The sequence below is a fragment of the Oreochromis niloticus genome, linkage group LG15 (genome assembly GCF_001858045.2).
Source record: "Oreochromis niloticus isolate F11D_XX linkage group LG15, O_niloticus_UMD_NMBU, whole genome shotgun sequence".
In the NCBI taxonomy this organism is placed as follows: Eukaryota; Metazoa; Chordata; class Actinopteri; order Cichliformes; family Cichlidae; genus Oreochromis; species Oreochromis niloticus.
The window spans coordinates 18461270-18487453 of record NC_031980.2 but is presented as its reverse complement, the minus strand read 5'-3'; the positions used below and the strand labels follow the sequence as shown (position 1 = coordinate 18487453).

Genomic DNA, 26184 nt, shown 5'->3' with positions numbered 1-26184 from the left:
ATGGACAGGATTAGACAGGAGTACATCAGAGGGACGGCTCAGGTTGAGCAGTTTGAAGACAAAGTTAGAGATGTGAATGTTCAATAGTTTGGACATGTGCAGAGGAGGGATGGTGAATATACTGGACAAAGGATGTTGAAGATGGAGCTGCCAGGCAGGAGCTAAAGAGGAAAACCAGATCTGCTGTGGTGACCCCTAGAGCGATCAGCCAAAGGAAGACGCACACTTCTTTACTGACTTCACTTTCATTTAGTACATGTAATTTAAATATATGTACACATTGTAAGGACAGAGCTGATGGTCTGCCACACCAAACCATGAATGGATTTTTCTTTCTTACTAAATTTTTGTTTGTGAACTTCTTGTGAGGAAAAAAAAAAAATCACCACAAACTGTTAAAACTGTCAAACACTTTTATTAACTGCTGAACATTCATTTCATAAAAAAGTCCCTCCTTCAAGTCTGAAGACATTAGATAAGTTGTGCACTCCTCACTCTAAAGCCCATTGCAGAAATAAATGACTGGGACACCCAGCACAGAAAAGAAAATAACAACCAGTTAGCATAACCATCGATAAGAAAAACAAACAAACAAAGGACCTGACTTTTTGGTGAAGTGAGAAAACAAATTAAACACTGGGGTGACTGCTTTGTTCTGGACATTCAAAAAAGAACTACTGCAGTATTGATATGACTGTTAATGGTGTGTCTTTAAGCATTCAAGGCCACAGAATATGTTAGATTAGTCCAGGTGAGTCACACCTTCTCATTTTGTTCATCATTGTGCTTAAATTTTCTTTTCTAAAAGAATTTTATTTCCATAGGTTACTGCATGTTTACATTTTACCTAAGTGAAAAAAACATCCTGCAGGATTCACCCAGATTTTCTGAAACAAACAAACCAACAAACAAAAAAAGACCACACCATCAGTCTTATTATTTAAACTGAAGTACATTCCAATTCAGACCAGATTTTCTCCAGATATCAATAACTCGAACAAGAACTTGTTACATATGTAATAATCAATCTTTAATGTCTTAAAGATTAAAATAATCTTTAAAGATTATTTTAATCTTTAAGACATTTGGAGGTAAATGAGCTCTTATCTCCCAAAAATATTGCTCTCAGGTGTGATGAGGAAGCAAATTGAATCTATGAGCTAATATCGAAGTCCAAAGTAAAGAGATGTAAGAGAGGCAGCTGATGCAAGTTCGAGGGAAGACAGGAAGGAAATAAAAGTATGTGGTGTGCTTTTCTCCATTCATAATGACTCTTCAAAGGCACAACAGTCACAGATGTTAGAGGACGATCATCTGGAGCTTCTGGTCAGGTAAGTCAGATTACATTCATAAACTTTAAAATTTAAATGTAGTGTTTGAGAGCTAATGATTCAAACTATAAAGAAGCTTCTTCTCGTTAAGCTAGTTTGATCTCTTTGTGGTTTTATTTACGGTGAAATTGTTTTATGTTAGCCATTTAGAGCTACATGTGCTTAACATATTTATTAGATCACTAGAATGCAAAAGCTCTCTAATCAAGAGCTTAATTAAGATTTTTAATGCAAAATAATATAAATAATTATCATTATCCATCAATTTGTAAATGTAGGTCTACAAAAACAAGCAGTAAAATAGTAAAGCAATTATTTTTTGATTATAATACCAAATTGCAATCATTTACTATTGTTGCTCCACAGAAAAAAATGTTTTAGTGGTTGAATGTTATGCTTGATTGGGCCAGATTAAACTTTGTGTATTGAATTTTTTGTTTTAAACAAGTTCTGGAGAGATTTCTAAGAGTTCCTTTTTGTTTTTAATGAAAGATGGTCTAATACAATTGCAATGGAACCCCCCCCCCCCCCAAATGACTGAACTTATAAAAGATCAGAGAAAAAGTAAAAAAAATAATTTAAAAAAAATCTGTTTTACTTTTTGTAATTTTGAAAGATTCAAAACTGATAAAGACAAAACACCTGCAGATTTGGTGAATGTTTGATATTTTACTCAAAAAGCACCAAATGGCACGGAAAGCTCTCTAAAATCTCTGACTGCTGTTATTCATCATAAAAAAAGAAAATAATAAAAGAAATCATATTTGCTCAAGTGTTGACAAACAATAGCCCTGAAAGTTTTGTTCTATATTTTTAAAATCCCCCAGACTCATTCTCTGCTGAAAGGTTGGATTCTGTGTGCGTGCACAGCAGCGGTTTAGCAGAAAATGTTTAAAGTGCCAATTACAATCTTTAATGTTAAATAAAACCAGAAAGTGCCATTTCACATTCTTGGTAACCTAAAGTAAGAGATTTGTAGAGATTTGGGCATGACTCTGCAAAGAAAGCTTGTTCATACGACCGGTGGACAGATGGCGTTGGTTGTGCTTTGGGTGTCTGAGGCACGAGGCCTATAAAGCAGAGAAAGAGCAAAGGTGGACAGAATCTCTTCTGCATCCCAAACAAACTGAAACATCCTGCTTTCACCATCCTGTATCGTTTCCACAAACACAGAGTGTGGATCTAAGAAATTAACATCGGCCAGTAATGACAAAAGCACCTAAATGTATCCTTAGAGTTCTGTGAGTTAAAGTTATGCTATAAGAAGTAGAAAACTAAAATGTTGAACTGCCTGACAACAGAGGTTGAAGAACTTAAAACAGGTGGCATAGAGGTGACTTAGAACGTCAACCTAAGATTTCTGAAAACCCTTCAAACCGTGTTTCTTAAGTAGAAGCTGATTTTTTACATGGATTTAAAAGGAGGCTTTGGATGAAAAAGTAAGATCAGCTTTTGGTAAATTAAAACAGAGGTCACCTCTTTAAAGAGTAAAGCAATCTCTTGAATTTGCATTAAAAGCCTTTCATTTCCTTCAAGGATCAAAAAGAGCTCACACTACTACTTTGCCAAAACCCTTATTACATTTTAAATAATTCATTCCTAATTAACTGTGCCGAGATGTTTTTTGGCGATCTCAGTCCAGTGTTGATTGGGATGTAGAAGACGACGGTCCCTTAGGTTCTACCCAGTGCAGAAGCTTTATTGTTAAGACTTTCCTAAACAGACCTCTCTGCAGTGCACAAGTCGTGTTAAGACTTTTTTGGACAATGTGAGGATGAGTCTGTGTTGAGGACCTCAATCATTGTTCTGGTTGTCGGGAAGGACTCTGCTACAGATGGAAGACTCTGGTACCAACTTGGTAAACTAGAGAGGAAGAGAAAATGTCAGATAATGTGTCTCTGAAGCAGACAAATAACACACCAGAGAAATAATTACTCTTTGTACCTCTTGAGATTCATCCAGCTCTTTGCTGTTTTACTGAAGCTATCTGGACTGGGTGTGGTCATGGCTTCAAAATCTACCAGCTGAAAAGACAGATAGATATATTTAAATCAAGCAAAAACAAACAAACAAAAAACAAAAAAACCCAAACAAACCCAAAAACCCCCACACAACCACAACCAGCTTAAAGGATAGGTACAGTAGATGCAGCGAAGGCCACATTTCCATAAATAAAGACATATGTAAATAAACCTGTGCACCATGCTTTCGAAGACACACTTGAAGTTAAACAAGCCACAGATCCTGCTCTTTCTTTGCAGTGCAGATTTACAAAAAAAGAAAGCTTTTCTAAAAATTGACAGATAACTTTATAGAAAGTTAAACACTGTGTAGCAAAAATGAGAAGCCCGCTTTCTTTCCAATGTGGTCAGACTAAATCATGAAGGGTTTTGGAAAATTCCTTAAAAAGCAACAATATGAAGAAAAACACAGCAGGGCTGCCAACTCTTCATACCATCTGTGAGACACCTGCTTTCACTCTCTACTTGAACACGAACAAGGAACGTGAACAATCCTCTCTTACATGCAGCAAACAGCAGGAGACAGATCAGCGATACCAGGATGTATCATAGACGAAAGACCACATCTGATTTTAGACGAGGACTGACCACTGGCCCACTTTCAATTCACCGGATACATCCCAGCACTTGTAATCTCTAATTCTTAAAGTACGAAAAAAGCACTGCAAAGTTGAAGGAAACTATGACCTGAAGTTTAATTAAACATGTTTATTAGTCAACATATGAGAAGCAGGTGAAGGCAGCAGACACTGATGTCATCACTGTGGCTAAGCAGGCAAAAATAACTAAACGGATTTAAACTGATTATTCCTGGACTGTTATCAAATATGTCATCAAGGGCGGTTGGTGCAGAGCTAATGACTTTTCCTTCTTATGAGGAACAAGTTTTCAAGTCTGATTATATGTTATTGTGAAGACTGAACTTTTGCTCTGCTGCCACTCTGGACCACTGAAACCATCTGGACTTTGGCTGAAGTGATGATGGTCCAAAATTGTACAATCTCCAGAAGATGAAGTGACCAGAAATCACCAAAAAATTAAATCTCTGAATGTTGCACCACTCCTGCAAGAAGAAATCATGGAGTATGCAGTCCTTCTGCACCAGCTAAATCAGCACCTATATGTACATAGTGCTCATTTAAACACAACGTGAGATCTAGAAGCACATTCTAGACCGTATAAGTAATGTAATCTTACATAACATACAGTAGAGTAAGCACCAGTGTAAATAACAAGTGTAAATAACAAAAACAACAAAAACAAAAAGTGTAAATAACAGCTTTCAAATTTTTGTTACCCATTTTTAAAAAATTACATTTAAAATGTTTAATTATCTGCTAAAAAACATTTTTAAATGAAACACAGGACCAAAATTGCATTTGGTCCTATGCATTACTTACATACATTAAAAAAAATGTCATACAGAATTAGTGTTAAGTCAATAAAAACTTACTATATATTCTTCTATTGAAGTAAGATTCACATTAATTTACCTTTCCTTTTGGGATCCTACCAATGACCTCTTTCCCACTGGCCATCAATGCCCCCATCACCACTGAGTAAGCCACCACACTGAGGAGAAAGTGATGCTTCATTAGCTGAATACTTCCTCTGACATGTTTCAAGAGACCACAGACTAAAATAACACTAATATTATTATCCTGCATTTATCTTTCAGTCTTACTAGGCCATTGTTTCTGGGATTTTCCCCAAACTAAGACGACAGCTACAAAGAAACTCTCTCTCCCATTTATCATTCAAATGTAGAAATGCTTCACATTGCACCTGTGGGCTGTTTTGACTTTGAAATTACCTGGATCCTCTGGAAAGAGGCATGAGGTTGCAGAAGTAATAAACCAAGGAGAGGATCAGGTTACACACTGCATCTGCATCCTGACAGAACAAAGATCATCACAGAATCAGCTGTACAGTTGTGAACAAAGGCTTAATGTAGTCGTGACCTCTGCTGCACTGTGTGCTGTCTTCAGTTACAGTTTATCTTAACGGGGTGAAAGCAGAGAAGGCTGCAGACATAATAAAACAGAACAAAGAGTGAAGCCAGGAGGGATGTTCACATTGTTCCAGGTCTCTGTTACAGAGGAGTGAGAACATCCTGTTTAGTTTTTGTTTGTTAGTTGTTTAGTCAGGACCACTGTTGTGCTGTCTGTATAAATTAGCAGGAAAGTCACGGTAGGCTGCCGGCACAGATTTTTTAATCAAGACAAACTGCTTGAATGGTTTGTTCTGTTCATTCCGGCACTTTGACAGAAAACCATCAACAGAAATGAATGGCAGCAAATAAATTCAGCTAAATCCAACGGTGACACTCCCCAGACAATTAATCAATTCTACTCATAGTTTGCTTGTCTAGACAAGTAAAATATGTGATTCCAGTAGAGAGGGCCAGAGTGGGAATAAGAGGGGAGAGGAAGACGCTGAGGAAAAAACAGACAAGAGGCTTACGTTTTGTTTTGCTTTTAAACACTGCCTTGTCTTTTCTAAAGTGACTTTTATCTCTTATGTAAATAGATTGTAAACAGCCTTGCTACTCTAATAATAAATACAACTCTGTGTTTTTATGTTTATATTGACAGCTCCATCTGATCTCAACCAGCTGTTACTCTGTTTCTAGCTCGATACAAAACCTTTTTGCTAGATACCGCTTAAAACAGGATTCAACTTGTAAATATGTTCTGTTTATTGTTCAGAAAATATATATATATATATATATATATATATATATATATATATATATATATATATATATATATATATATATAGATATAGATATAGATATATATATATATATATATATATATATATATATATATATATCTATATCTATATATATATCTATATCTATATATCTATATATATCTATATATATATATATATATATATATATATATATATATATATATATATATATATATAAAAAACTTGACAAAAATCTTTTTCCAAATGTCCAAACCCCAGACACTAGAGACAATATCAGAGATATGAAACCGCAAGAAAAAAAAAAAAAAAACTAGAACCAAAGCTGGAACACAAAAACAACATTTTATTTGCAGGTATTGCTTTAGAGAAAGGAACATCCTTTGTTAACTTAAGATGTCATCTACTTAAAGCTGTCCAGAAATGGATATTTCACATTGCACCACCATCTGCCTTCTATTACCAGCAGGAATCTTACCCCAAGTTCGGTTGATAACATTAATGCCTTTCCTTTGGCAGTGAGGTCTTTGTAGATGGATTCTATCTCTGACTGGTACTGCTGCGTCCGCTCTTCAGTTGTCTGCGTTTCTACTGAGAATAACATGTTTCCCACCCTGAAATAAAACAAAATTTACGAAAAAAAAGAAAAAAAAAAAAAAAAACCACTTCAGTGGGTAAAACTTGGAAATATCTGGTTATGTGTATAGAAGTGTAAAGCATCTACCTAAGAACTGTGGAGCACATGTTAAAAAAACAGGTGTTACTGGTTTTTGCAGTAATGAGTCTGCACATATTAAATGAAAACATTAAATTTCAGCTGCCCTCCTGTTTTAAGTAGTCACTTTTTTCAGAGATACAAAATTCCCATTGTTTCTGCCATTTTTTAAATTAGATTTCAGTCAAATTGAAAGGACAAAGTCAGGGTGAGCTACAAATGATGAATAGTACTAGTGGAAAGAGACAACTGTGCAGGTATGGCTAATAAGAATAATAATTATTATTATTATTACAATGACCTGAATAATTCTAATTCAGTTCATTTCTGGCAAATGGTCTGTCTTGGACTCCTCAAGATACTTGGGACAAACTGATGCTGCACAGCATGATTAATGTGAAAGAAAACTACAAGCATGCTGCACAAAAATCCAGCGCTCCCAATGCTGATTGTAAAATGTGAAATTCTGACAGTTACTGCTCTTTATCTGTGCACAAGAAGAATATTCTTAGCACCTTTGGATTGACCTTTGTGTTGTATACATACCTACGTATGTAAATACTTTACTGTTCTTGAAATATACCTTCTAGGAGATCCTTGTGATTATTATTCCCCTGTTCAAATATTTATATTTAATTTTGATAAGAAATGTTAGTGTTGAAGAAAGTGTTGTGAACAGCAGATTGCACCTGTCTCCAGTGATGGTAATGGTGAAGCCATCGTACTCTTTCCCAGGGTCCTTCAGGCTCGGCACCTTCGAGTTGACTGTGAAGCCATCTCTGGTTTTACTGTTGAACTGCTTCAGGAAAGAAACACACCAAAAAAACCCAAAATGAAAACACCCATCCAAAAAAACAGGATGTTGTGCTGCTTTAAAAGGTCTCTTATGGTCAAACATTCATCAATATTAAAATATATTTTATACTACATGACAACCAAATATTGAATAAATTTAATATGGAAAATGTAATACATGTGTTTAAACTTTTATGTTTTTTTTCTAATTCAGTTTCTGTCAGTCATGTTTGATGTGATTTTTTGGATCAACAGCATATAGATCTAGGCTCCAGATCTAAGCTATAGATATAAGTTCACACACAAAACTGGGAAGTAATGAATATCACTAATGTTACTAGTAGACTAGTATCCTTGAGTGCAACCTGAACTAGATTCTCTCATATCCTTCTTACCTTCATTATAGGAAGCAAATCTTCTACTTTATTCACATTTTCAAGAGCTTGGCGGACTTCCAGGAGGCCTCTGGGGTTGTATGCCCTGAGACAGACAACAAGAACATGTTGGTTACAGAAACAGCAAGAACACTGCAAGAACAATTAAGCCATAGATGATGCTTCAAGGAATTCTGCAAAGTCATTGGAGTTGTGATTCAGGTTTTACCCGTGGTAGACCAGTATTCTGTCTTTGATGAAGTCAAGTATGTTGTCAAAGTAGGCAAGGTATCTGATGTTGATAATTTGCCCCCTGGAGAAATAAAGAGGGAAAACACAGACCTCAATATACTGCTTTTCAAGGAGCTTCTTAGAATGAGGCTCTCACAGGGAACAAAATGAAGAGAGACGTCATATTCCAAGAAATTGAAATAAATGTTTCTGCACTACAAGGTGAGGCCATATGGAAATTCAATCCCGTAACCCACCAGAGTGTTTGGCCAAGTTGTTACCTGATGAGGTTGATGTGATTGTTGAAGCCTCGACTGAGACTCCTGGCAGGCATCTGGTCTAACCACAAAACTGGCTGGTCTGGATCAGCGATCCTACGAGTACAGGAAAGGCCAGTTTAGTGTTTCAACACTGACATCTAATTAACCACACATCAAACACTCTAGTGGGAAAGTGACTTGTTGAATTTGGCCAGAATTGGTGAGAACAGGCTAGTTACCAGGATAAGTAAACCACAGTGAAATGTGAAAAACGACCTGACTGCTGAGTTCTTTCTAGTGCTCACACGTTAAAAACCTCAGAAACTTAAGCCATGTGTCAGCTTCAGTCTAGACTTCATTTTGCTATGCAGGACAGTTGAAACATGAGGAACTGTTGAGCATCATATGTCAGCATTTGTCTCCTTCCTATTCCTTCAGTTTTAAAATCATTTCCTGGAGATAATTAGGATCCCATAGTTCCTCTTGACAACACCCAATTTCTTGTGGAATGAGAAAGAAACATTTTCTAGGTGTTTTACTCATTAACATGTGTCCAAGCTAAACATACACTTAAAAGAGTGATGCCAAAATTAATTCCCTACAGTCTCTGCATTATGCCACTCTTTTCCAATGGAAATCCAGCAATACAATCCTGTAGATGTCAAACATATAATGGTGCCTCCATAAATTTGACCTGAGTGATCTCACCAGTTGCTATATAAATTTGGTACAAAGTCCTTTTTATTTTTGTGAAACTTGTGCCATGTTTCTCACCTCCTCCATTTGACTGCTATGTCAAACATGTCTCTCCACTGCATTTGCCTGGTTTTGCCATTGACTCGCACTTTGGAGTTGCTCCATGTCCGATGCATGGCCTGCATTACCTCTAAGGTTGCTAATCCCATGGCTGAAGAAGCACAGACAGCTCTTTATTTTTAGGCTCTTGTTAACACTTGAGGATCTTTTCAAACTGTGGCATTGTCTCGGTGGTACCTCTGTGTATTCTCCTGTTGGGTAGGAAACCAGGAGTGTCGTACTGCATGAGTGCCCCCAGATGGTCGGCCGTGCAGATCAGCTTCTGAACTTCATTGCTGTAGCTGTCGAAGTTCTGTGGCAGCACGTCTCTGCCAACAGAAAGACGTGGAGAATAAGGCTTTCATGAAACGCATGTTTTTTTCCTAGACACTGGCTGTCAACCTTCTACAATATCACAAAACAGAAAAATTTAGTTTCAGCCTGCTGACAGATGCATAAAAACATCTACTTGATGAACACAGGAGCTTTCATGTCATATGGAAAACATGGCAGGTGTTTTCAACCACAAAACGCTGCCTCGTCTTTTAGCTCATGAAAACTGCTACAAACTGAAGCTCAGGAAACCACAGTTATGATGGTCCTGATTTTCCTACATTTTCTTATGATGACAGACTTAAGGTGAAGTGTAGGGCATCCTAAATTAAATTCCGATTGAAATGTGAAAATTAATTTAATCTGTCACAATAATTTCTGCTTTGGCCCTAGAAAAAGCTTGACATTTATATAAAGAATAGCTAGATTAATCACTTCATCATCGCAGCATCATTACAGCTGATCGTTATGGTCAGAGTTAACAGTCCCACAAACCCACTTGATATGTGGCTGCAGGCCAGGCTGTTCTTCATAGTCCTCTATTAAAAAAGGCAGGTTCTTGGCCCAGTGGTTCTTAAAGTTTCCCGGTAAATCCTGGTCCACGTTGTACTCTGCTACTGGGATATCCAGGTGGGAGTGCAGGTAGCGAGAGTACTCTGGAAGAAATCAAGTAAACAGGACCTTTATGTGACAAGTAAAAAGATCAGAGGTGGTGGACTATGAGGTGGTGGTTTAGGTCAAAGGATACTGAAGCTAAAAATAAAGAAAAAGCATGGTTAAGGTATACAGAAGAGTCTATCATGGCCAAATAATACAAAAAAGGCACAAGCACAAATGAGACTGAATGAATGAATGCTTTCTTCTGATGAACCAGGGGGACTTTCTGAAGCCTTAATTTCCTGTTTTTTTTTTGTTTGTTTTTTAAAAGACCATCAAATTCTAACATTCCTGGGGGTTTTTTTTTAACAATGCAATAGTTCTTCTGAAAATTAAATCAGAAGAAAATGCTATTCTTTAATGCGAAAGTAATACATTGGAAATACTCCTCTGTATGTCACATCTGGTGGCCTTGACCTCAGCTGTGCTGCATGTCACTCCCCCCTTGTTTCCTCAACTTTGTACTTTAACAATTGTTCTAATAAAAGCCTCCAATGTTCAAAGAAACTCTGAACATTTGAAAATATAAAAAATACATGAAAAAACAAGCACTGTGAAGTTTTGGAGAATCTAAAATATAACTGTCCGTTTCCTTTTTTGTTAAAACAATTAGTAATAAATAGATTCTGTAATAGACTGCACACCTATGCCCGAACTACTCTTGTGCTCTAGGTTCTTTGAAAACATGTCTTGAATGGACTCTATAGGAAGTCTCCAGGTGTGACGTGGTATCCTAAGCATGTTAGCAGCAGTCTTATAAGCTGACAGTTGTAGCTGCCATAAATCACCCCAGTCATTGGGGTGATTTACTCTGGACTCTGGATACTGTAGCTCCTGTGAAAACTAAGGCCTCAAATCCAAAGTCCCTGACTCCGTGGTATAATTCTCAAACACGTAGCCTAAAGCAGATAACTCGTAAGCTGGAGAGGAAATGGCGTGTCACAAATTTAGAGGATCATCATTTAGCCTGGAGAAATAGTTTGCTGCTTTATAAGAAAGCCCTCCGCAAAGCCAGAACATCTTACTATTCGTCACTGATTGAAGAAAATAAGAACAACCCCAGGTTTCTCTTCAGCACTGTAGCCAGGCTGACAAAAAGTCAGAGCTCTACTGAGCCAACAATCCCTTTAACGTTAACTAGTAATGACTTCATGAACTTCTTCACAAATAAAATTTTTATCATTAGAGAAAAAATTACCAATAATCATCCCACAGATGTAACATTATCTACAGCTACTTTTAGTACCATCAATGTTAAGTTAGACTCTTTTTCTCCAATTGATCTTTCTGAGTTAACTTCAATAATTAATTCCTCCAAACCATCAACGTGTCTTTTAGACCCCATTCCTACAAAACTGCTCAAAGAGGTCCTGCCATTAATTAATGCTTCAATCTTAAATATGATCAACCTATCTCTAATAATCGGCTATGTACCACAGGCCTTCAAGGTGGCTGTAGTTAAACCTTTACTTAAAAAGCCATCTCTAGACCCAGCTGTCTTAGCTAATTATAGGCCAATCTCCAACCTTCCTTTCATATCAAAAATCCTTGAAAGAGTAGTTGTCAAACAGCTAACTGATCATCTGCAGACGAATGGCTTATTTGAAGCGTTTCAGTCAGGTTTCAGAGCTCATCACAGCACAGAAACAGCTTTAGTGAAGGTTACAAATGATCTTCTTATGGCCTCTGACAGTGGACTCATCTCTGTGCTTGTCCTGCTAGACCTCAGTGCTGCATTCGATACTGTTGACCATAATATCCTATTAGAGCGATTAGAACATGCTGTAGGTATTACAGGTACTGCACTGCAGTGGTTTGTATCATATCTATCTAATAGACTCCAATTTGTACATGTAAATGGAGAGTCCTCTTCAGACACTAAGGTCAATTATGGTGTTCCACAGGGTTCAGTGCTAGGACCAATTCTATTTACATTATACATGCTTCCCTTAGGCAGCATCATTAGAAGACATAGCATAAATTTTCACTGCTATGCAGATGACACGCAGCTCTATCTATCCATGAAGCCAGGTAACACAGACCAATTAGTTAAACTGCAGGAATGTCTTAAAGACATAAAGACCTGGATGGCCGCTAACTTTCTGCTTCTTAATTCAGATAAAACTGAGGTTATTGTACTCGGCCCTGAAAATCTTAGAAATATGGTATCTAAGCAGATTCTTACTCTGGATGGCATTACCTTGGCCTCCAGTAATGCTGTGAGAAACCTTGGAGTCATTTTTGACCAGGACATGTCCTTCAACGCACATATTAAACAAATATGTAAGACTGCTTTCTTCCATTTGCGCAACATCTCTAAAATTAGAAATATCCTGTCTCAGAGTGATGCTGAAAAACTAGTTCATGCATTTATTACTTCCAGGCTGGACTACTGTAATTCTTTATTATCAGGATGTCCTAAAAACTCGCTGAAAAGCCTTCAGCTAATCCAAAATGCTGCAGCAAGAGTACTGACAGGGACTAGAAAGAGAGAGCATATTTCTCCTGTTTTGGCTTCCCTTCATTGGCTTCCTGTTAAATCCAGAATTGAATTCAAAATCCTGCTCCTCACATACAAGGTCTTAAATAATCAGGCCCCATCTTATCTTAATGACCTTGTAGTACCATATCACCCTATTAGAGCACTTCGCTCTTGCACTGCAGGCCTACTTGTTGTTCCTAGAGTATTTAAAAGTAGAATGGGAGGCAGAGCCTTCAGTTTTCAGGCCCCTCTTCTGTGGAACCAACTTCCAGTTTGGATTCGGGAGACAGACACTATCTCTACTTTCAAGATTAGGCTTAAAACTTTCCTTTTTGCTAAAGCATATAGTTAGGGCTGGACCAGGTGACCCTGAATCCTCCCTTAGTTATGCTGCAATAGACGTAGGCTGCCGGGGATTCCCATGATGCATTGAGTTTTTCCCTTCCAGTCACCTTTCTCACTCACTATGTGCTAATAGACCTCTCTGCATCGAATCATATCTGTTATTAATCTCTGTCTCTCTTCCACAGCATGTCTTTCATCCTGTTTTCCTTCTTTCACCCCAACCGGTCGCAGCAGATGGCCGCCCCTCCCTGAGCCTGGTTCTGCCGGAGGTTTCTTCCTGTTAAAAGGGAGTTTTTCCTTCCCACTGTCGCCAAAGTGCTTGCTCATAGGGGGTCATATGATTGTTGGGTTTTTCTCTGTATTTATTATTGTGCTATCTACTGTACAATATAAAGCGCCTTGAGGCGACTTCTGTTGTGATTTGGCGCTATATAAATAAAATTGAATTGAATTGAATTGAATTGAATTGGTTTCTGAGGTTTGTTCATCTGCCAGTTTATCCTGTAGGCAGAGCTCTGACTTGGAGAGCAGACTTTTTATTTACCCTGTAATATAAGACTGATCTTGAATCAGCATTCTTCTCTTTATCTGCGATCAGTCATAATGTGTATGATTGATTGATTGACTGATATACCTTTATTAGTCCCACAAGTGGAAATTTCATGTTAAGGCTGCCGACCTATTGCACGCAATGGCGGCGCCATCTTACCCTCCGACCATACATACATTACACAAAAACATCACATGGGGAAGACAGGTCAGAGAGGTATAACAAGGGAAAATGCACCACATGAAGAAAGATAAGGAGAAAAAAACATAACTCCCCCCAGACTGAGCTCCAATAGGGAGATCAGTTGCATGTGTGTGTATATAAAATGGGCCACCCACCTCTGAGGTATTTAACTTTGAGGTATTCAGAGCTGGCTTTTTGCCCCAGCAGAGGGTCGTTCAACATAACTTTAGTCTGAGCTTTGATGCCTTCGTAAAACTGCCCCATGGCCACGTGACTCAGCCCCTTCATGTACTGACACACCTCGTTGTAAGGCTCCAACTGAAGACACCTCTGAGGAAAACAAGAGAATTACACTGCATATGAATCCATTACCACTACTTTCCTTGTGCTACTAGCAAACCCTGTGTAAATTAAAAATTCCTAAACTCTTTACAGAGAGGGGTGTAAGGACAGCCTGTTTTACTTCGTTGTGGATAATTGTACCTTGAAGTTGCCTATGGCTTCCTGCAGAGAGCCGTGGTGGTACAGCATCATGCCACGGAGCTGGAGAGACTGGATGTGGTTCTGATTCAACATGAGGGCTTTCTGGAAGCTCTCCATGGCTGATTCAAAGTCACCCAGCTCTCTGAGAGAAGGAAGAGGAAAAGCAACTGTTGATATTTTGCTAAATGCCGTATGTCAAAGTGACATCCTGCATTTATGCATGGAGAAAGAAAGCATACTGCAGAGTGCCTGTACCTGTAGGCCTGTCCGAGGCTCTTATAGGCATCTATAAAGTCAGACTTCAGTTTCAGTGCTTCTTTAAATGTCTCAATGGCTTCCTGATAAAGAAAAAAAAAAACAACCTTTCACATACAATGACAACACAGTTGAGAGGAAATGCATTAAGGAACACGGCAGACCAGAAATTCTGAGTCAGCAGGTGGTTCAGAACTTTAACACATTCAGATTTTGTCTTATGTAACCCCAGTGTGGACATGGCTAAATGCTGGAGTTTAGCAGTAACTGTTTAACAGTTAGTTTAACAGTTAAACTGTTTACTATAATTACAGTCCTAGCTTTAAGAGCAAAGGTGACAGTAATGCTGATAGTTTTAGGTGTTTAGCACAACGTTATTACAAAATATTGTGGCAAGCCATCCAACTGAGATATTTAAGAAAGAAAGCATGAAATCACACCGAGACAGGGGATCATCAGACACCATGTGTGACTATTCACACCAAGTGCCATAGAAAGCCAACTAAGAACTGTTCAGATATTTCAGTTTGGTCCAGCCACTCTTTGCATAGTAAGGTTGGACAGTTGGACGAATTTATCAACCATCGATGATAGGCTGAGCCTTTCACGGGTCCTTTTTATTTATTTATTTGCCCATGAGTAAGTTTGCTAATAATGTTGGTTGAAGCTAAGAGAAGCAGTCAATTGAAAAAAATAATAAAAAAGTGCCCCCAAATGGAGCGATTTATTTACTCAAACTCATAACAGAAAGAAAGAAAGGCAGCAGCCTATGTTCAGAAAAAAAAACAAAAACATTTTATTTAAATATACATCTGCACAATCGGCACAGCCCTGTGGTTACATCATCAGGTTTAGCTCTTTCATCCAGTTTAAAGCCAAAGAAATCCAGAATTGGCGACTTTAAATTTTTTTGACAACTAGTTCCTCCATGTTTGGACTACTTCTGTGTTCTAAACATGCAAAACAGTCTGTGCATGATTACATTGCTCCGCCCATCAAAAAGTCACCTGTGCAGACATATCGCCTATCGTCATATATGGGACTGATGAATGTCAGTTAGAAAAAATGTACATATCGCCCAACCTTAGTGCATAGTATGCAAATAAAAAACAGATTCCACCAATGAGCATAACTCTCTCATCTAGAGTAAGCAATTATTTCTACAATCACATTCGCAACTATCATTAAAAGCACTAATGTTGTTGTTTGTTTGTTGTCTGCAGGAGCTGCAGCTGGGATTCCCCCAGGAAATCCTTTATGTCTAGCATCTACAAGTCTTGTAGATGAATACCTGCAGATCCAAATGCTGCTCTGCACACATTAGTCAGTGTGTGGGAAATAAAAATGCACTTGGCTGGGGCAGACTTTAAAATAACATACTAATTAGATGTTAAGCAACGTCTTATCATTCATCTACCATTTTTACTTCCCTTGTGGTGCACAGCGGATTTTATCAAAGACGAAAGCAGCTACCCCAGCATTAAGAGACACTTTGACCATGAACGTGCTAAACATCACCAAGCACAACAAACAGCTAGCAGAAAACTCTGGTATGACACAGCAACAATCTCATCCGTCAGAGAGGCCAGGAAAAAAAAGAAAGAAAAAAAAGTCAGCTTTAACAAAAACACTAAAGCAAATTGAATAACTTCACTAAAGCATGTGGTTCCATCTACTTCACAGCTGCATATATGTAAAAAAGTTAAAGCTGCAGAAATTTAGACAAGCTTAGAACACAATATGCATGAAACCCAATAAGCTTGAGCTCGTATTAAGCTATTCATCTCCTTCCCTTCATCTCCTGACACTGTAAGTCGCAAATGTAATATTTAAACAACCAGAAAAAAAAACAAAACACCCAAAACAGTCAGCTGACATTGTAATGCATTTCTTTGCCTGTGTTTCCAGCAGCGAGCTGAGAACAATAGTGTGCATTAAATTAAATCCTCTTTGATGTTGTTGGCTCAAATAATATTTTGTTAATTAAAAGTGATAAGATAAATATAGACAGGATACACAAATGAGGTGTAATCATGCACTAATGGGATGTTTGTGCAACAAAAACTCTGTTAGAGAAATTCTGATATATCTGATTGTAGAAAAAAACAAGAGCAAAACTCCAGACTGTCAAGTTTGATAATGCTATAACATACAGTGGAATCCATACTCTTTATAACAAGAATTAGAGATACACTTTGCTAACAAAACCAGCTAATCAGTGCACTATGCCATTATCTGTGGTCATATCTGGTTACAATAAAATGTGATGGTGGCGGCCACGAGTCTTCCAAAGAGTAATTCATTAACCAGTGAGTGATATCACATTGTTTATTCATCTTTGATATGGACAAAGCCATACTGGGAAAATGAGACGGTGAACAGCTCACCTTGAGCATGCCTCTGTGGAAAAAGGTGAGGCCTTTATACAGCATGGCAATAGGCTGATTCTTCTTAAGCTCTAAAGACTGCTGGAAGTCCTCCATAGCGGCTACATAGTCCTGAACAGAGAGCAAAGCACAGAGTCATCACATGGAAACATACATGCATATATGTACATTCATGCTGCATCTGACTGTCAAACCTCTGAAATGAAGAGCAGTGTTCCCCTGTGTCTGTAGAGACGAGCTGAGGGCTGTAGCTGGATGGCTTTTGTCAGGTCACTCAGAGCCTCACTGATGCGACCCAGAGGAGACAGGATCTAAACACACAAGCAAGTTGCACGTTTCATCTTTTTTATTTTATTGTTGCAAAATACTGCTGAACTGAATTATTTTCTTTGCTTTTACACTGCATCCAAAGAACATTTTTAGGGGAATAAAGATAAGTTTGTTGTTTTTATTTCATGAAAAACAGGCATGATTCGGTCGCTGCAGTGCTCAAAGCATGACATCGTTTTCAGGACAGGCTTTGCATATTTCTGCAAGGTAATGTTAAACTGCACAGTGCAGCTAATACAACAGCATGGCTTCATAGTAAAAAGAGTCCAGGTCCTGAACTGGTATGCAGCCCACACCTTTCACCAACTGAAAACATTTGACACAACCTGAAATGAAAATGATGCCAAAGAAGACTCAGGACTGCTCAGAGGATTACAGCCTCTTGTTAAAAGAAAGAGGAGTGCTACACAATAATAAACATGGCATTTTCCTGACTTTTTTTTTTTTTTTTTTTTTTTTTTAGAGACATGGGATGTTGCTGTCATAAAACACAAAGTGAACTAATATTATTCTCAGTTTAAACATTTGATAGGTTTTCTGTGCTCTATTGTTAATAAAATATGGTTTTTGAGATTTTCAAAGCATTTAATTCTGTTTCTATTTACATTTTTCACTGCGTTGGGTTTAAATTCAAATGGTATAAAAGTCACAAAGAGGAAATGGTAAATAAAACAGCAGAGCGAAACCTGCAGTGGGGGAATTCTTTTCTTTAATCTTGTGAGAGTTGCCAGAACACTAACCATGTCTGGTGACTGTTTATGTGCCCAACTGTTATTGAATATTGCCCTTGCCTAATATTATTTTCTATACTGTAGCTTAAAACTTATTTGAATTCACTTTAAAATTTATATTTTGCCTCTTTCAAAATGACCATGCATTGTCAATCATTTGCAGTAAAAGGCAGCTGCTCCAAATGTGACCCATGACATTCACTACTTCTATATGTGTTGTCCAAATATAAAGAGATCACCTTCATCAGTAACCATGATTATATGAAAAGTTGCTAACGTTTATTGAGGATGTATTTGAAGCTGTTTCTGAACATGTTAAGAGAATCAGACTTGTATGCAGATACCATTTCTCATATGTTGTGCACAACAGGATGTAGTCTGCGCCTGGCACGTTCTCACTTCTGAAAAAACTCAGTGTGGTTTAGAGGAAGGTGCAGGCTGAGTAAAATGTCCAGGAGGCAAAGCAACTCGCTAGCTGCGAATTCAACATTCTCTAGTCTTACATCAAAATAATCGGATATCACAGAGACTTTGCAGTAGGAAGCTGCCAGGCTAATTTGCATTATCAAGTATATCTTGCTGGGTAATGTCTAGAAAAGTTCCAGGATGCATTGTGTGTGAAAGCAGATGAAATCTACAAAAACCTGTTTGGGGAAGTTATTCATGAATAATGCAAATGATGTTTTATGATTAAAAAACTCTGTGCTTTCCAAACTGATCCAACTTCAACCGTCAAGATAAATCTTTTGAGAGAAAATCAAAGCAGGAGGAGCTCATCAGACTCGGAGAGAGGTGACTGATTGCTTGGAGCACATTTGTAGCTCATTCACATTTTCTGTCTGGCTGATGACTCACTGACTGCAGATTGGCTGTGATGTATTTTCTATTCTAAAAAAACACAGCTAGATGCATTTTAAAAGTCACCACATCCACTTCAAACCTGAACCTAAAAACTTCATGGAACATTCATTCTCTTTAGTAGAACTTCTGACTGCTTCAGGAATATACTAGGGAAATCACATCATTGAAAGTGCCTTGATTACATCTTAAAGCTCAAAATTAATCAGAAACTTGACGATTACAAGCACAGAAATTAGCTGCAAAACAGGAGGACGGAAACTAAATATAATCAGTTCAATTATACTGCTACCAACCGTTGTTGTCTTAGCTTGTTGCAGTACTGGAAAGGCATAAAAATATATAAGTGCTGAGGAATACTAATAATAGAACACACACATGTGCAATAACACTAAGTGCAATAATCTTCCTGGCATCGTTGTATTTTTTACTCAGTTGTATATAGCATTTGTATTCTATTTTTATCTTATTGTATATTTTATTCTATTTTATTCTACTGTATATAGTATTTTATTTTATTCTATTCTGTACAGTTGTGTACTGTATTTATTCTTATTTTATTTTATTCTAATTTTTGCTTCATAACTTTTGCACTGTCCACTTCCTGCTGTGACAAAACAAATTTCCCACATGTGGGACTAATAAAGGTTATCTTATCTTATCTTATCTTATCTTATCTGGCACAAAGTCGCCTCTCACCTCTGCTCTCTGCTCGTAGACCTCAGGCCAGCTGGGCTCGAGGGTGATGACTCTGTTGAGCTCGTACAATGCCAAATCAGCATTCTTTATATCCTGGCATGGACACACAAGAGGAGAAAGGCACTTACATTTTGTTGACATAAACTTTAACATATTGCGCACAAAACTTGGAACAAAGCCACAAACAACACCAAACACAAAAACTACTCTAAGCAGTTTTCTTCTCCCCCCTATTCTGGAGGGCAGACTACCACAACCGCAGAATCCTGGCAGATTGAATTGGCATTCACTGAATGTCACACTGAATCACTCTGCGTTTACCTGAAACTGCTGTTGTCAACAAAATACAGGATTCTTTTTATTTAAGGACAAATACACCAAAACAAAACCCACAAACCTTCCCAAAGGCATCCAACAAAACACATCCACACAGCAACTCTCTGTGCAGCCCTGGAGGTCAGATTAGTTTTAAATCTGATTTTGAGAACAATTTGGCAGAACATAAAACGAGAATATGAATAAATATATTTCACCATCTGACAAATGCAAATAAAGGCTGTCCATTAAACAAAGTGTCTGTGCACAGTCTGACGTATGAGTCATTGGGTTTGAAGTTTAAGCTCAAGTCCTTCCCAGCACAGTAGTGAATAGCGTTTCTGACACATTGATAAAATACCAGCAACATTCTCTCCCAAGTAAATATAATAAGTGGATTGTATTTATACAGTCTACATTCACACAGGTCTTATTTACATATGCAGAGCACTACTGACCTTCCTATTAGTAGAGGACTCATTTTACCTCCTAAGCCACAGCCTTTGATGATCTTTTATGACAGTTCAGAAATATTTTATGACTAAGATGTTATGCAGATGGATAACTGCTTCAGTAATAAAAACACTATATTATTGGTTTATTTCCCTTCTTGCAACGTTAAATTATGCTTCAATCACAGATTAGCTTGCATTACAAATCATTTTGCATAATACTGAATGTAGAATATTAGTAGTGTTTGTCTTGTTTTGTTTTGATTCATCTATTTAGTCATTGCAGACAGTTGTTTCCCAAAAATTATAGTGAAAGAATTGAAAAAAAATCTGCTCTGGTTACAGGCTTTGGGTTTTACTTTGTTGCTGGAGCTCTAAACATTTCAGAGGTTGGAAGTTATGACATGCATCCTAGTAAACTAGGTGTTAAACATTATTTACTTACATTTTAATTCAAAATCTTTCAAGCATAATCATTTACATATTTCCTGGCAACCTCTAGGGAAATTATGCCTTCCCTGATGTATGTTCCCCTGTCCAGATGGTTGCCAACAGGTCTCTGGGCCTGTGTGACTATTGCCTAAGGGACTCTGGGAAATTTTCGAGGATAGAAGGAAGTTCTCACATCCAGTGTAAAACAGTCCTCCCTCTTTCTGAAAGCAGTATTCCTCAGATGCGTTCACAGACTCTCCATCTCTTTGTGTAAATAACAAGAGCGGTTACATCTGAAACCTCTGCTACTGAGACTTGTATCCCACAACACAAGAAAAGTTGCTTTTTAAGCTCATTTTGTGCCATTGTTTCTTTTATTGGAAAGCGACAGTGAAGATGCACATGCACACAAAGAGAGATTTACCTGTGACGTGCTCTCTGCTTTCACCACTTGGATATCAGGTCGCCAGTAAGGTTGCTTATAACCAGTGGCCCACTTTAAATGCATTTTAATGGCTAGTAAATAAATAAGTAAATTGTATTATTACAGCACCTTTCAAAGTGCAACAAAATAATACATAAAAATGTGAGATGGTATAAAAGGAAAATAAAATCCTGGGAAAGAAACACTTGCTTTGTAGTTTATTGGGTTGTTGCAGGAAAAACACTTCAACCGGTTAGCCACATGCTAATTTGCATCATTTGTTCTTGGGCAGGTAGAAATCCAGACAACAAAAACATCATATAAAAGGTTCAATATGTAGAAGATCCATTAAATCACTTAATTTATAGACAACAGGCTCGAGCCAATCAGTGGTTGTGTCATTTTTGTGCTGACTTTAGCAACTCAGATAGCTGTACAGTGTTTAAAACCAGCAACATGTTTGACTCATGTTTGTGGGTGATAAAGTCTTACACTGGTGATGAACTCTACAGCTACCACTTACCTGCAGACTTTTCTTCCCATAAGCTATCCCTCTCCCGTAGATGGCACTGACCAGCTCTGGGTCACCCTGTATCAAAGAGAACAAATGTTCAGAATACGCAAAGAAAGGTGTTTTGTTTGGTGTTTGGTGAATTTCTACATTTCTCAAAGGTTAACTGAAAGGTAATTTTTGCAAGAGCCGTATTTAGTAACATGTATGGACACACATACCTGCAGTAAGAGTGAAAAGTGTTTAATGGCTTCATCATAAAGTCCGTTGCCTATGAGAACATAACCTATAGCTGCAATGACAGAAAATGTGATGATGAAAAGCTGAATTTTAGCTGCATCAATCAGGTGTTTTAACAGCACTTGAACAACATGCTGACTTACCAAGCTCTTCATTTGTGTTTTGGTTATCTACAGGAAAAGGTATTTTTTTCTGTTCTATAAACAATTTGGCCTGATTCTGTAAGAGACGGTGACAAGAAGAAAAAAAAGACAAGAAGGAGAAATGAGAAATGTCAACAGAGGAACAAAATAATCATTTCCTTCCTGTGTGAAGGCAACTCGATTGAGTGGAGAAGAAACATAAAAGACAACACTTAAATGCTGTCGACACCTGTGTTTTAGTTCATTGGAGAGCTTTAGAATGTGGTGACAACTTGCATAAAATGACATTTTCAATATAACTGTTAACAGTGTTTTCAAGGATATTTTTACGAGCAAATTTAAGTGCCCTGCTGAATATCTCAGGGTTACTCTGAGGAATTATCTACTGCTGAACAGAGAAAAACTCAGCAACTTTTTATTTCAAATTCCAAACACAGGCATAAAGATTTCAAGGTAGACCTGTAACTGGAGATTTAGCACGTACAGGAATTTCAACCACAGACTCGATGTGCAAAATAAACTACTGCATTAACAAGACTGCTTCTTTTTTCATCTTGTATTTGCTATGTGAACCCAAACGGCAGCACTGCAGTGGAATTACTGTATCCAAATTGGACAGCATGGAAATGTTGCTGTGGCAGCATTTTACAAGGCAACTGACAAGGCGTGCACTTGCCCCATTCCTTTTATTGGGTATCCTTATCAAATCTCACCTAACATAAAACTGTGGGACTTCACTACTCCCACCCCACACCCTTAAAAAGAAATCTTCATTCTAAACATCTTGCAGCCTTCATCACTGATCCCTTAGATCAGGTTTATTAAACTTTGTTTTCAGTTGCTTCTGCACCTAGCATGCCACCTGCAATTTTGTGTGTGTGTCACAACTTCTTTAGCACAGACCTCAACTCATTAACCACTTTCACCAACCCCAAAAAACTGTCTTGCAGCTTGTGGTGAAGCGCAGCAACCATGAGCTGTGCCGTATCTTCTTTTTTTTTCATGCATAAGAACTGCATATTTTCACTACAATCAGTGAATGTCATTCTATTACAAAATTCACCAAGAGTGAATACAAGTCATTAAATTAGGGCATTTTTAAATGGTAAGTTGAAGCCCTGCAGTGTACATTTATTTTCCTACTTGTAACACACAGAGGTTCACACACTGGAGCAGTGATATAGAGGTGAATTATAGGGTGTCAGTATCACACTCCAACAGCACCTTAGGGTGTGGTTACATGTGTAAGCACCAAAAGCAACCACACCCATCACTGTGAGCTCAAGTACCTGATCAACACTGAAACTTCAGATTTGTTATTTCCCACTGAACAGAAAATGTGTGTAAAACTAAAACTTAATCAGAATGTCTTGCTTTGGAAAAAACATAAAAAACATTAGAACACAGATTTCAAAAGGTTTTTAAACTGCTTACACAAAGCAGTGTTTTGTGGTTTAACCTTGACTATATATACTTTTTTTTTTTAAACTCTAAAGGAAACTGTTACAGGCCATGGCTGCTCTAGATCTAGGCTAGTGTTTGAAATCTCACCAAGATCTTCTCTGCATTAAGTGAGAACACAGACTCGCATGGCGGGTTGCTTCCCTCCTCACAGTCTGGGTCTTCCAACTGTAAAATTGAAGACTCTGAAAAGACAAAGATTCAAAGTATTTATCACTGGAAACAAAACAGTTCATACTTGCAGGGTATTTCAGACCATTAAGCTACTATGGCTTTTACATTGTATTAAACAGTCAACAGTTTCAAAGAAAAAAAAAATATCTGAGAAGTTAAGCAGGCCTGACCTGACACACACTGAAATCCAAACTCATGAAGCCTGTTACAAAATGCTCTCAAGGAAATTTTCGGAGCCCCTCAGACCAAAAGGCAAAAGCTTTAAATCATAAGACGATGATGTGCATGTGACAGCTTTTAAGTGCTGCAAATGTACAAAATGAATACTAACCACAACCATTTTTGTCCATCATATAAAAAGACCATGCAGCATGGTTCTTTATGAACTTGGGGGTTTGGAGCCGCTGTGTTATTTTACTTTCTTTTGTACATTTTAGGTGTAATTTTCACAGTAACAGCAACCACCATATTGAGCCCTTTGGTGAGAAGAACTGAATCTGACTGAACCTGCTGATTGAATCAGAAGCAGGCAAAACACTGTGAAAAGTTAAACAATGCCGTGGTTCATATTTCACAAATCATTAAGAATCTGTTTATTTCAACTTGTACAACTATATTATCTCTCATTATTTCTGTCCTCTTCCACCAAAACGCAGTGACACAAGGAAAAGAAGAGGTGTCCGTAATAATTCCAACCAAATAAACGTGGGGCAAAGAGTATGTTTGTTTGGTACACGTTACAAATACAAAAAGGCAGTCTGACATTTTAGTGAATCTAACTTAAGAAAAACACACACAAACTATGCAGGTAAAGAGTTTAGCATTTAAAGTTGTTTTTTGGGGGGTCTGTGTATAGGCTTTTTCTTGGATGTATGTAAATGTATGTAACCATTGTTCAGCATATCAGTCTCTGTTACCTTAGTTTTCAGTTAATTATGGACATTAGATGAAGAAAAACAATATTTTTATGCTTGAGAAAACAAGACATTTTTTTAAAAGCACTAAACAATGTTTTTGCTACAATTCCACTAAATTTCCTTCAGCAGTACAGCAAAGGCTACTGCGAGCCTGCAGCAACATTTACAAGAAACCTGCCAAATATAAAGGCTGCGTTAAAGTAAACAAGCATTTCATCTACATACAGACAGATTTTTATCTTAGCTTCTTCTAAAGTCAGATGTGCCATCATGCAAAACAAACCAGTCAGGTGATGCATTGCTTTTCCTTACATTTAACTATCTAAACAGGCTATGAGATGAAAGGATTGTATTGGTAAACTACAGACTGTAGGAAAAAAAGCAAAAAATAACTAAGAGTCGATTGAACACAAAACACTTTAACAGTGTAACTAAATTTTCGTCAGTTCCTTTCTATTTTTGTTTTTCAGCAAGTTAAAGTAACACATTTACAGTTGGTTGTCTTTTTGTTCAGAATTACAGTTTTAATTAATATTTCAATGAGCTAAAATGTCTTTTTCACACGTTGTATAGGTTTTTAGCTTAGTTATAGTTACTGCAACAAGCTTTGGTCAGTCTAACTATAGAAGTGGGTGAGTTACTGACATGCCGAATGCAGCGAAACGACATTGTCATTATAAAAAACTTTTCAGTTTTCCTCTTTAAATATTTATTTTACTGCTGCAGAAGGCGACATTAAATTGCGCGTTTTTTGGCTGGAGTATGGTTTACTTCTCTTTGTTTAAGGTAAAACATACAGTTTGCTGACTGAAGTGAGCTTTTCGATAAGCACTTTTAAGTTTCTTTACAGTTATTTACACTTGAACACCACTTCCTGTGTTTGAACTCTGTTTTCTTTCATATTTGGCGGAAAAAAGACTATTTTTGAGTTAGGAAAGGCTACTCTTGGTGATCCCTTCGAGCTGTCACTGCTTGCTGTTATTAGCGTATTAATGTTAGCCTTTAAACGGTTGGGCTAGCCGGGTCCAAGTGACAGTTGTATCAGGGAGGACGTGGCAAAGTAACAGCGAAAAGGCAGACTTTACCGCAGTCAGCAGCGTAGTCCTCCCATTCAGACAGCGAGCTGCATCCCTGTTTGTGGAGGTCGTTGTTGAACAAAGTGAGAGTGGAGAAGAACTCGGTGGAGAAAATCGCCCGGCACAGGTACAAGAGTGAGAGCGCTACCACAACAACAGCCCGGCTGGCAGGGGCCATGTTGTGCTACATGTGTGACGCCACAGGGCGGAAGCTGCTGCAGTTCGACCCAAACGGACACGCCCCCCTCACGCGCGAATCTGCGGGACGCGAACAAGAAGCCCGCAAAACGGAGGGAGCTGTTAAACCACATTTCCCAACACCCTCTGCGGCAGTCAAACCGGTTCCGCGAGCGTCAAGCCAGAAATCACGGTTTTCAGTTATGAGATTCAAAATAAAAGTATAGGCAATTATCTAGGTTAATTTGTTTACCAAAAGGAGCTGTTTTGTTATAACTTATAAATGTTTAAGGTTAGACAACTAGAATTATTTTTTTTTAACTTTTCAAAAT

General features: G+C 37.8%; 1 protein-coding gene across 2 annotated transcripts; it reads right to left on the bottom strand.

Annotated features, from left to right (window-relative positions):
- Nucleotides 1–395: 395 nt before the first annotated feature.
- ttc13 (tetratricopeptide repeat domain 13) lies at nt 396–25998 on the bottom strand. Of its 2 annotated transcripts, none has more exons than XM_005461370.4 (23): nt 25685–25998; nt 23599–23693; nt 22048–22123; nt 21886–21956; nt 21677–21742; nt 19531–19623; nt 17107–17223; nt 16913–17023; nt 14526–14608; nt 14271–14412; nt 13943–14117; nt 10070–10226; nt 9436–9566; nt 9217–9349; nt 8464–8556; nt 8181–8264; nt 7973–8057; nt 7472–7578; nt 6546–6681; nt 5166–5245; nt 4846–4924; nt 3276–3355; nt 396–3194 (listed from the first exon to the last, which is right to left on the bottom strand). In XM_005461370.4, exons 1-23 carry the CDS (start codon nt 25851–25853, stop codon nt 3080–3082), a joined length of 2478 nt encoding a protein of 825 aa, XP_005461427.1. In that variant the 5' UTR covers nt 25854–25998; the 3' UTR covers nt 396–3079. The 2 variants fall into 2 exon arrangements, with proteins under 2 accessions (XP_005461427.1, XP_003456665.1); XM_003456617.5 differs by having other exon boundaries at nt 7472–7581; nt 25685–25853.
- Between the last annotated feature and the right edge of the window lie 186 nt (nt 25999–26184).